Source organism: Mastomys coucha, unplaced genomic scaffold, assembly GCF_008632895.1.
Source record: "Mastomys coucha isolate ucsf_1 unplaced genomic scaffold, UCSF_Mcou_1 pScaffold7, whole genome shotgun sequence".
Taxonomy (NCBI): Eukaryota; Metazoa; Chordata; class Mammalia; order Rodentia; family Muridae; genus Mastomys; species Mastomys coucha.
The window spans coordinates 26,400,761-26,411,948 of NW_022196913.1; the positions used below are offsets into that span (position 1 = coordinate 26,400,761).

General features: G+C 40.2%; 1 protein-coding gene across 1 annotated transcript; it reads right to left on the reverse strand.

Annotated features, from left to right (window-relative positions):
• LOC116081992 (putative vomeronasal receptor-like protein 4) lies at nucleotides 1–951 on the reverse strand. Its single transcript, XM_031358797.1, has one exon. The coding sequence runs from the start codon at nucleotides 907–909 to the stop codon at nucleotides 1–3; it is 909 nt and encodes a 302-aa protein (XP_031214657.1). The 5' UTR covers nucleotides 910–951.
• Between the last annotated feature and the right edge of the window lie 10,237 nt (nucleotides 952–11,188).

Below are 11,188 nucleotides of genomic sequence, written 5' to 3' on the forward strand. Positions count from 1 at the left end.
TCAGGGGACACAGCAGCACTTAGGAACACAAATATTCCTGATGATCAGGACAAAAGGGCTGAGACCGGCATAACTAAGAACTAAAAATGCTTTAATATTTAGTATTGTGGAGTCACGTGTCACTGTGGAACCTATGTAGAAGGAGAAAATAAAATCTGCCCAATAAAAGATAAGGAAACAGGTCATAAGAGTCAGAACCTTCTGGGTAGCTCTGATTTCTGGCCTGGAATTGTTTGCAGACCTAGAACTGTGAAGATAGAGGACACGGGCATGATGTTTATACAGATGGAGAGCCATGGACCCACTGCTCCAGCCCATGAGACTCTGGAAAATGACATCACGAAGAGCCATGAGAGAGAGGAACAGCCACTTAACTGTGTGCTTGGATGGCAGCATATAGCAATATCCAGTAAATATCCTGACTACAGACCTGTTCATGCTACTGCCTGCTGTGATATAGTGCAGCAAGTTGGAGCTTATCAGGGAATTAAAGATCCAAAAGAGGAGGAGAAAGGCAAGAACATGCCATGCAGTGTGTGGCTTGAGCTTTGTCCAAAGGGTGCTCCTGGGACTGATGGTGACAGCCTGGACCACGCTGAGGAGACTTGTGGTACAAATGGAGAGGCCACGGGCAACCCTTTCTAGATAAACTATAGTTTTACAACCAACATCACTTAGGAAGTCTCTGATGTAAAAACTTGTGGCTATGTTTCTTACCCCTATACAATAAATAATGATTGTGTTTACCAAAGCCAAGTGGATGAGTATAACATCTATAACTTTGTTTTCAGGAACCATGATGACTGCACACAAATGTCTCACAAATAAGATGTTGTTTCCTAAAACTCCAAGTCCAATAAGTGAACTAAAAATTATTCCCTCGGTGAGGTCTCTCCAAATCATCTTCATGCTCAGAACTATGAAAACCTTTTGAGAAACACAAGGAAGTAAACATGATGTAGTTCATGCCTGTGGGTTTTCTGTTTTCTTAAGTGAAATGAACAGTATATTATGTAAATGCAGAGTTCTTAAAGTTTTCTGATTTTGTTCTTGGACCTTCTGTTCTTCCTTCTAGAGACATGGAGATGATTATGTTGACAATTGGACATGAGCACCATGTTGATGCCTCCACAGAAGGTAGTTCTTTATATTCTTCATCTCTAAACATTTTCCCATGAGAACACCCAAATAAAGGACAGCATCCTACAGTTACCAAGTCATGATATTGAACATCAGATGCTTCTTATCTTATATCCTCTTTGCAATCTTGTACACACTCATCTCTCAAAGTATGCACTGAGCTCAAAAAAAAATTAGTAGTTTCTTCAAATTACTGTAATACATGGTCAAACAGTGTTGCTTTCCAGGTAACTATATGCAGCTTTTCCCTGTCTGCAAATCTGAATTTGCTTTAGCAATAAATAATAAATAGATTAATTAGTTATAATGGTACATAGCTCATCCCCTTGGAAGAGTATGATTAGTTTTTGTTCCATATCATCTTATTTGTGGGATCATATGAAAAGTAAGCTACCTCTTAGTTTTCTTGACCATTCTCTAAGGACAGTCTCCCAAGGAGACATCTAATCTCAGCTCGAAGGTTAGGCATTATTCCTCTGGACTCCAAGCAGAAGTGCTTCCTACCACTTTGATTTCTAAGGTTTATCAAATCAGTGGTTTTACCAGTCAGCTATGCTATACCCTATAAATGACAACCTACTACCTCAGACTGATTTGGGTAATTTTCTACATGACATCCAATTTTTGTATTCTCCCACTTAAAGTAAGAATTAAAATAAATATCTTCATTTTGACACCATTTTCATAAATTATAAAGAGTTTAATGTGGGAACCTTACGTCTATCTGTCTTCTACACTTTAGTTTTCTTTGCTGCTCACAGAATTTATCTGGGAATCACTACGAGCAGGAGTAACACTTGCACTCACCCTATGACAATGGTACCTGTGATGTTCTCTTCCTGATCTGAGTCCAGCCGTGAGCCTTCATAGCTCAGTGCTGCCCACAGGTCACACATGTGTCTCCTATAGTTCTTCTGAGCCCTCAGGACAGTGCTGTCTGTGAGTCTGTTCTATCAACCTCTCTGTGCAGAGAAGACCTGAGAGATGCTTTAGGACATCTGCTACCTTGTATAACCCTGTCATGGAATGTTTAAAAATGACTTGTACATAAAATCACAGAGATGAACTGAATGAAAAGATGCCTTGGTTGCTCTCATTCCTTAAAGCTCTGGGGAAGTCAATCCAATTTGGAATACTCATTCAGTAACGTTTTCTCTGTTTTCTTCCTTGCACAGGGGAAATAAATTTCCAGGTTTCTATAGATTCACTGAATATTGTGGACTATCTTTAAAGAAATTTATCAATGTGGCTAATTTTTAGTTGTATTATCTCTGTAATGATCTTTTAATAACTATATATTTTTAAAGGTATATCTATTTGTTCTGAAAGATACCATAATATTTATTGAAATAAATGGGTTTTATTTTGGTGAATAGTGTCACTCCTGCTCTGTAAAAATTGTTTATTTACATCTAGCCAAGGAACTATCAGACAGACATATCTATGACATTTCTATATTTCATTTTGTTTCCTTAGTTTTAGTTACTTTGTGTGTGTGTGTGTGTGTGTGTGTGTGTGTGTGTGTGTGTATGTGTGTGTGTGTGTGTGTGTATGTGTGTGTGTGTGTGCGCGCTCATGCATGTATTTCTGGTTACTACATGTGTGCCTAGTGCCTTCAGAAGTTGGAATAAGGTATTAGATTCCTCGGATATTGTTAGCTGCACTGTTGGTGCTGAAAATTGAATCAGGGAACTGTGCAAGAGCAGTAAGTGCTTTTAACAACTGAGCCAGCTGTTCAGCCCACAAATATACACTTTAATTAGCTTCCACAAGCTTCTTGCCTGCACGTTTTTATAATCAATCAGTTCATTAAATGATGAGTTTTGTCACAAATGATGTGGTGGAGGGTTATACATATTCCAGAAACTTGGGTGATACCAAAACATTAGTAATAAAAAGTTCAGGATTCACAAGATGTTTTGTGAACACCCAGTTACAGATGTAAATTCTGTTTTCCCTAATACATGTATTCACCAGTTTCGGTATATTATTGGGCTTCTATAAAAAGTATTCTTCATATGTAAATTATGTTTTGTGCAATAGAGGTATATTTTAGGGAGTCAATGAGCTGACAAACACAATACTTAGGGAAGTTCTAAGCATGCTTTAAAGATCCATTTTCTAAAATCAGCGGTTAATGTTAGCATATGGTCTCATATCTGTTTTGTATTATTCTCATATTTCATAGTTTAGATTAGAACTAGGAAAGGAGAAATTCACAATAAATGAAATCATGACAGAAGAAAGAGTACACTATCCCCAAAGGATTGAAGTTACTAGAAGTTACACAGTTCAGATTAAAGTTCTCAGCCTTCAAAGGGAAAATCACACAGATAGTGCAGAAGCTGTGGGAGCAAGAGCTTCCTACTCCAGGCTGCACTGCAGGTGTCTCTGTCTCCTACCCCTGCCTGTCCTGTGTAAGGAGCAGATCACCCACAGTGACCATACACACTGTCCTTATGGACACAGAAGCAATTCTGGATTGCATTTAGGAAATGATCTTCTCCCCACTCTTGCCACTGTCCCCTCTCAGAGTGACAGAGAGCCTGCATCCTTCTCTCCCATACATCAGTCCTCCAAGATTTCTTTCAATGTTGAACGCAGTCCCATTCCCCATGACATGGCAGGACTCACCTGTGCAGGGCTCAGGGTGGGTGCCCTCATAGCACAGTCAGGACCTGCTTATCAAGCTCAAATCCCTGTACTCAAGCAAGGTGTCAGGATGTCCTCAAAAGCAGTTTGGCTTCATCAGGGGAAAAGGCTCTTCTGTCTCCATCCCTGAGGGTGATTCTGCCTTCTCCCTGGTGCTCTGTAATTTGCTGAACCCAGAAACTTTATGATCCCAATTACAGTGTCTGTGAGGAAGGAAAAGGGTGATGAACAGTGTCCAAACGATTCTGGCCCTTTGAACTTAACTCCAATTTTGCCTCTTTCCCTCCATGTAGCCCCAAACCAAGAAATACTTTGATAACACAAAATGATCACTTTCTGAATAATTTTCAAGCTTATTATTTAGTAATAATCAAGTATCATTGAGTACTAGAGCCAAGGGCTATCTTCACTGTCATGTTCAGACACCGTAACAAGGAGCCTGTGGATCTGCTGTGCTCTCAGCACTACTTTGAATGTCTGCTGCATGCTTTATAGTTGTTCTTGATGATTTATTTTTCTCATTTATTTTCTTTTTGCTGCTTAAGTTTTTCATACAAAATGTTTTGATCATGTTATTTCCATTATCCAATATCTTCCACATCCACTATTCCACCCTACTCATCTAATTTTAGGTTTGCTCTCCACTATAAAAACAATAAAACAAAACAACATAAATACCGGAATCAAAAATACTGAAAGGAATCAAACAAAAATATCAAAGGAAAAAACAGACACAAACAAAACGGGAACCTGGATGATTTCCTTTTGTGTTAGACAACTGTACCCGGGCATGAGACTTGCCCTAGAGTGTGGTTGAGTGTCACTTAGTGACATTTCATTGGAGTAAAACGATTGTCCCATTTCCAGCAGACATTAATTGCAAATAGGTTCTTGGCTGGCAGTGGTGTCTCCTTCCTCTTTTAGTGCTGGGTCCCCTGTCTCAATTGAAACTGTGTAAATCTTGTGTGTCCCTCCTCAGTCTCCTTGAATTCATATGTGCATACCAGCTGTATGAAGACACTGTAATCTATCACCTCTGTCTCTTCCAATATTTCTGCTTCCTCTTCTGAACAGAGATCTCTGAGACTTAAGGCGAGAGTTGATGAAACATCCCATTTAGGACTAAGTGCTTAAAAGTCTCTGCACATTGTCCAGTTGTGGCTTTCTCTTTTAATCTCATCAACCGAAAGAAGAAGTTTCTCTAATGAAGGGTGAGCGATGCACTTATCTATGGGTAGGACAATATGTCACTAGGAGGTATTTTATTGCTATGCTCCTTTATCAGAATAATTGTAGTAGATTTTCCTTATACCCATGACCTATCTAGTCTCAGGTTCTTGGCCATTTTAGCAGCATCTCCATGGGTTCATGGAGAGAGTCTGAAATACATACAAAAATTATGGCTACTTCCATGAGATTTGTGTCACTATTGGAGAAGTATGTGTTGTAGGCGTGTCGCTGCTGTAGGGAGCAGTGTTTGTAGCTATATGATGTTGATGGTTATCTTTCCCCTCTAGTGGAATGTAGACTACCTTCATGCACCTTGAATGTTGTCAGTAGGGGTGAAGCTTCTGGTTGGGAACCAGCTTGAGTTCTCTTGTTTGAAGACATGTGGTACCCTCAGCAGTAGGGTCTTAGCACCGGGTGGTGGAGAGCAAACAATACCCATGGCAACATCCTGTGATGTTTTGAGAGGGACCATAGGACCCTCTAGGTCAGTGACTCAAGTAGGTGTAACCCACTCATAGCACAGGAGGTATTACTTGGTGTCATAAGAAGACTAGTTATGGCATTGTTTCTTCCATTATATGGTGACTCTACTTAAATTTCTTTTATATATGAACATAATTTAATAAGCATCTATAGTAGTAGGTTTCTATACAGCTTTTCAAAGGACCATCTTTAGTTAGTTGTGCCTCTGTGTTTTCTTTTACCTTTCACCCAACCTCCCTCATTATTTAATCCTTTTATCTCCTTATAACACTATATTCTAATTCCCTTTCTTTTGGAAACCCCATTTTCTCCCCTGATCCATAACTAGGCACCCAATCCCTGGAATTATACAGCTTATGGCACATATAATAAAAGCTTAAAAGCTACCATACACGTATAATAAAGAGTATGTAACATTTGACTTTTTAGATCTGGTTCACCTCAATTAGGGTGATTGTTTCTAGCTCCATCTATTTAATACTTTTAAATTTCATTTTTCTTAACAGTTGAATAATATCTCACTCTGTAAATGCACCCTATTCTCGTTATTCATTTGTCAGTTGATGGACATCCAGGAATGAACATGGAAGAACAAGTATTTCTGTAGCAAGTTGCAGAGTCTTTGTGAATATGAGCATGCTTGAGAGAGCTGGATTATGAGGTAGATTAATTCTTGGCTTCTGGAGGAACCTCTATCCTGATTTCTGTAGTGACTGCACACATGTGGACACCCACTAATAATGAACAATTGTTCTGCTTTCTTAAAATTCCTGTCAGCATATACAGACAGATAGGGCCTGTCTCCTGACACAGAAACTCAGAGGAATGGCCAGCTCACCATGGCTCCCTCAGCTTGCTTCTGTATACAAGGCAGAGCTAGACACTCAGGGTTGGGCATTACCCAGTAAGAGCTGAACCCTCCCATATCAACCATTACTTAAGAAAATATCCCAACTAACAGGTCTATAGTCCATTCTTGATAGGGACATTTGCTCAGTTGAGGATCCTCTTCCAGGATCATCCTAATGTGTATCAAATTGGCATGAAACTAAACACGCTGCTAGCTCCTGCATAATTTGCAGACAGGTGTCACACAGTACACCCTTTTGTCCAAACAGCTTTCCTTACAGATGTTCGTTGCAATGAGTCATTGGTCTAGTTTGAGGCCTTTGACTTCTGCTACGGTATTAATACTGGATTCTTACCAGGATGCCTCTTAGATATATTCTTGTTGGCCTGGATCATAAAGATCCTCTAACTTTGGATCTTCAGGACTAGCCTCTTAATGTGCTCCAGCAGTTCAAAGGTGGGGTAAATGTTGGGGTGGACTAACTTAGAACCTGGGTCTGGGCCTGAGTTAGTCAGCACACTTGCTCTCCTGAGCACTTGTCCCAAGGGCCAGCTTCCCCACACTTCCCAGGTGAGGGGTGGGGTCAGGTCTCTGGTGCTTTCATCCTCTGGGCTAGCTCTCTCACCTGCAGCAGGTGGGAGTGGGTGACAACAGGGGTATTTCTCCTATACCCATGCCACCACATAGCAGATGAGGTATGGAGCCAGCTCTATTGTGCTGCTTGGGTGAGGTATTGGGCCAGAAATGTGGAGTGCCATAGCTGGCAAGCTGGCAAGCTGTCTTGCACCCACACCACCAGAGCCAGTTCTCCCTTGCTGCCTAGGGGCAGGGTCAGCTCTCCTGAGGGTGATAACTGGCAAGAGGTGGGGGCAGCTCTGCCACTGCATGCAAGGGGTGGGGCAAGCTCAGCTCAGTCTAGTACTCAGACATCAACATGGTCTTTCATCTTCTACATCCTAGGTGTTCTTATGTGATTGCTTTAGAGTTTTCTGCCCTGTAGGCCTCAGGAAGCCTAAACTATAGGAACACTGGCTTGCACCTAAGGTTGGTGACAGTGCTTGACTTTAGTTATTATTGCCTTTCAACTTCTTTTCTCTTTCATTACATATGAGGAGACTAGATTTTATCAATGCACTAAAGGAAGCCCCAAGTACCTGTTTACAGAATTATGCTATAATCTTCCATCACAAGCATAGGGGTGTTCACTTATAAAGGTAAACTAGTGAATGCTTAATGATTGTGTTAGAGACTGGAAATTCTTAAAAATGACTACCCTTAAGCCAGATGTACTGAACACCTTTGATCCTCATACTTGTGAAGCAGAGGCTGGCAGATCACTGTGAGTTCTAGTCCAGGTTGTTTCACATAGCTAGTTCTATCCTATCCTTGGTGAAATAGTAAGACTTATTTGTTTCAAAAACAAACAAGGAGAGAAAAAAAAACAAAACAGAACAACAAGCAAACCCTCCCCAAACAAACTTAGAGCTTGCCAAAAATGATCACCTTACCATGTATAACTATGAAAACCTGTAATCCTAGGGTTTCTCTGTGTAGCCTTGTCTGTCCTGGACCTTGCTCTAAAGACTAGGTTGGACCCAAATACAGAAATCCACCTGTGTCAGCCTCCTAAATTCTGTGATTAAAAGCACGAGGCCAGGCTTCCAGAGGATTTCTAAAGTTATGAAAGGTACTTCTATCTGTCTAAGCTTTTTAGAGACACAATATTAAAAACTCAGGGGTAACCCACTCTGGGGTTGTCTGTTGCTGATCATGGAGAAGAGAAATTCTTCTTGTATTTGTGGAGTGACAGCTGGTAGTCTCATTCTAAGGCTCAAAGCCTCTCAGAACCTTCATTGCCTAGTAATGAGAATGAACTGTTGCCTTTTAGAGGAATCATCTTGTGGGTTGCCCTGGTGCTGTTTATATTTTGATGTTATTTCTGTTTCTTCAAGAGGGGCTGCCTCCAACAAACTCAGGTGATCATGGACTCAGGTGATCTCACTGTCTGAATCTTCTCCCCATTCTGACTTGTCAAATAAAGGCTAGCGCCAATGATTGGGCAGTGAAAGGAAAAGATGGGATGTGAGGTCTCAGATAAAGAGGATAAGAGAGAAGAACAGAGGAACAGGAAGTTGAAGGAAGGTGGAGCAGAACTGCATGGCCTGGAGAAGCTGCAAGTAGCAAGGAGTATCCTAGCAGGGGAATGAATTAGTATAGTGGTAGATCTGCCCGATCTAGGCATACAGCTTATAAATATAGTAACTGGGCGCTGTGTTTTTTATACGGACTTATTGAGGTAAGAAATTACCGCAACAGAATCATGTAGTACAAAAGAATGAACTAAAGGGCTGCCAAATCTCCTCACTGGGAAAGCATGCTGAAGGTGAATGCTGGGTCAGGCCTGCCAGGGTAAAGCTTCCCAGTTTGTATTTGTACTTTAGGGATCCTGTAGTTCTCAACTTCAAGGAAACATGGCAAAGACTTCAGTTGTCACTGTCACTCTGTCAGAAAAGTGTGCAGTGTCTCGGCCCTTGAAGTGTAGTTTCCTTCTTCCATAGTTATTACATTTGCTTGGGTCAGAAGTACTCCTAGCAGTCATTAGGGTTTAACTTTTCAAAACAAGTATGTGAACCAACAATACAAACAATGAAAAAAACAAAGAAAAACAACATAAAATCCCAACTAGTTTCTGTAACTAGTTTCCACTTTTCCCAGAGCCATCCCCCTCCGCCCACATTTCTAAGCTATGAACCAGCTAAGGTGCCCACTTGGGTTTGGGACTCAGCATCTAAAGAGAGTAAGACAGCATTTTGGAAGGAGTGAGGAGAATGTATGGACCAGAGGAGTATTGGACTTTTGTGATGGATCTATTTTCTTCAAGAGTGATGTGGCTGTTAGCATGTTAGCATTCCTTGTATGCTCCACCCAACAGTTACTAAGCAACAGCCAGGTAGGCCTGGCTTGCTATACAAGAGACTGGCTTCCCTTTGCTCTCTCTGAGTCTCTGACTCTCTTCTTTCTTTCATCCTTTTCTCCCTCTTTTCCTTCCCCTCTACCCTCTATCTCTATCACTCAGATTAAACACATCTTTCTTTACACCTTCTCCATGTTCTTACATCACTTCCTTTTGAGTCTGATTATACAGAGTGATTTAGAAGGTGCTTGATTTGTCTGTGCCTGGTCCTTTGTATCAGACATTAGAAAAATAGCTCTAACAAAAGAGCTGTGAGACTAACATAAGCAATAGATGTTACCTACAGAAAAGTAACATTTACATCAGACAAGGAAGTGGAGGGGTGGTAAAGAAACATGCTTGTCTTGCAGATGAATCTGGTTCCTTACCCTACACCCACATCATAGGATGCATGACAGTCTGAAGCTCTAGTTCCTAGTGACCCAATGCTCTCTTCAGGCCCATATGGACACCTATACAAATGTGGCATATACTCACACAGGCACATACACATAAATATAATTAGAAAACAAGCTATTTAATAATCTGTAGCACAATACAGTACATACCAGTTACTCAAAATGTTTTGTGCACACAGTGCCACCAAGCAAAGTATAAATAGTATTCATCATTGTAAAGGAGAGCCATGCAGTTCCCAGTGTTTCCAGTCATATGTGACAGAATTTTTTTTTTTTTTTTTAAAAAATAAGGCAAAAACTTACCTCTAAAGGTTCAACAATTTCATGGTCAATAATTATACCATTAAGTACTTTTCAGAATGTGTCCATCAGATTCTTAGAAATGTGTCACTCTCTTACTGTATGGATCAAATTTAAGTACATAAGCAGTGAATTTTCGTTTAGATATATGTAGAGTCAGATCCTTCCAGAGCTCCTTGGTGGTACAGAGCTGCATGGAGACATGTAGAGCACCGGGCAGTACAAAGGACACCTGCAGAGCAAGCTTTCTCGGCTTCAGCCACTCATTGATTCATTTTAAAAAGACAAACGCACATTTGTCTATAGTAACTATAGTTGAGTATAAAATAAAACTGTACTGTGTATTTGTTATCTAATTTATTCCACATCTCTAGTGTTTATACCTGCAAAGAACTTTCACAAATATAACACCTATGAAGTTATCCAGGGCATTTAAGTTCTGTGACTGCTATAGAAGCCAATAGTTTGGCTTCTATTGACTGAGTTCACAGTACATATTGTTCTTTCATAATTCTATAAAATATTTTCTGTGGATGGATACTTAACAGACACTTTGAAGTCCAAAATACCCTCGTGGCATTAATATTTGGAAAGCACATCGTTTAAAACAAGCTATGGACTTTCTTGGGCTAACATGATCAGAGCACTATGAATTTTGATAAAATTTCCAAAATTCATCTGCATGCTTCCAATCTTGGTAGTAGTAAAACCAGTTTTACAAATCCTTTTTAGACCTATTTTCTCAGTGCTGGAGCATTGTTTGGTCTTCCAGAGAAACCTGGTTCAGTTCTACTAACCAGACATTGGTTCAGAACCATCCCTGTAACTTCAGTCAGTCATTGGATTTTTGATGATCTCTTCGAGCCTCAGCAGACATAGGGCATGCATATGCTACACAGTTATAAATGTAGACAAACTATCCATACACAACAAATTAATACAAATTAGAAAGGTTTAAAAACTCCATTCAAAAGAGTAGCAAATAGAGAATGAAATCTCTCTGTCACTGTAGCAAACTAAGGTCATTCTCTCTTAGCTCAAGGCTGTAAAACAATTGGAAGAATGGCTGAAGCTAAACACATGCTTAAACTGCTTTGTGGGGTTTGTCTTACCCACAGTACTGCATAACAGAGATTTCTTTGACACTTTTGGACATATAAA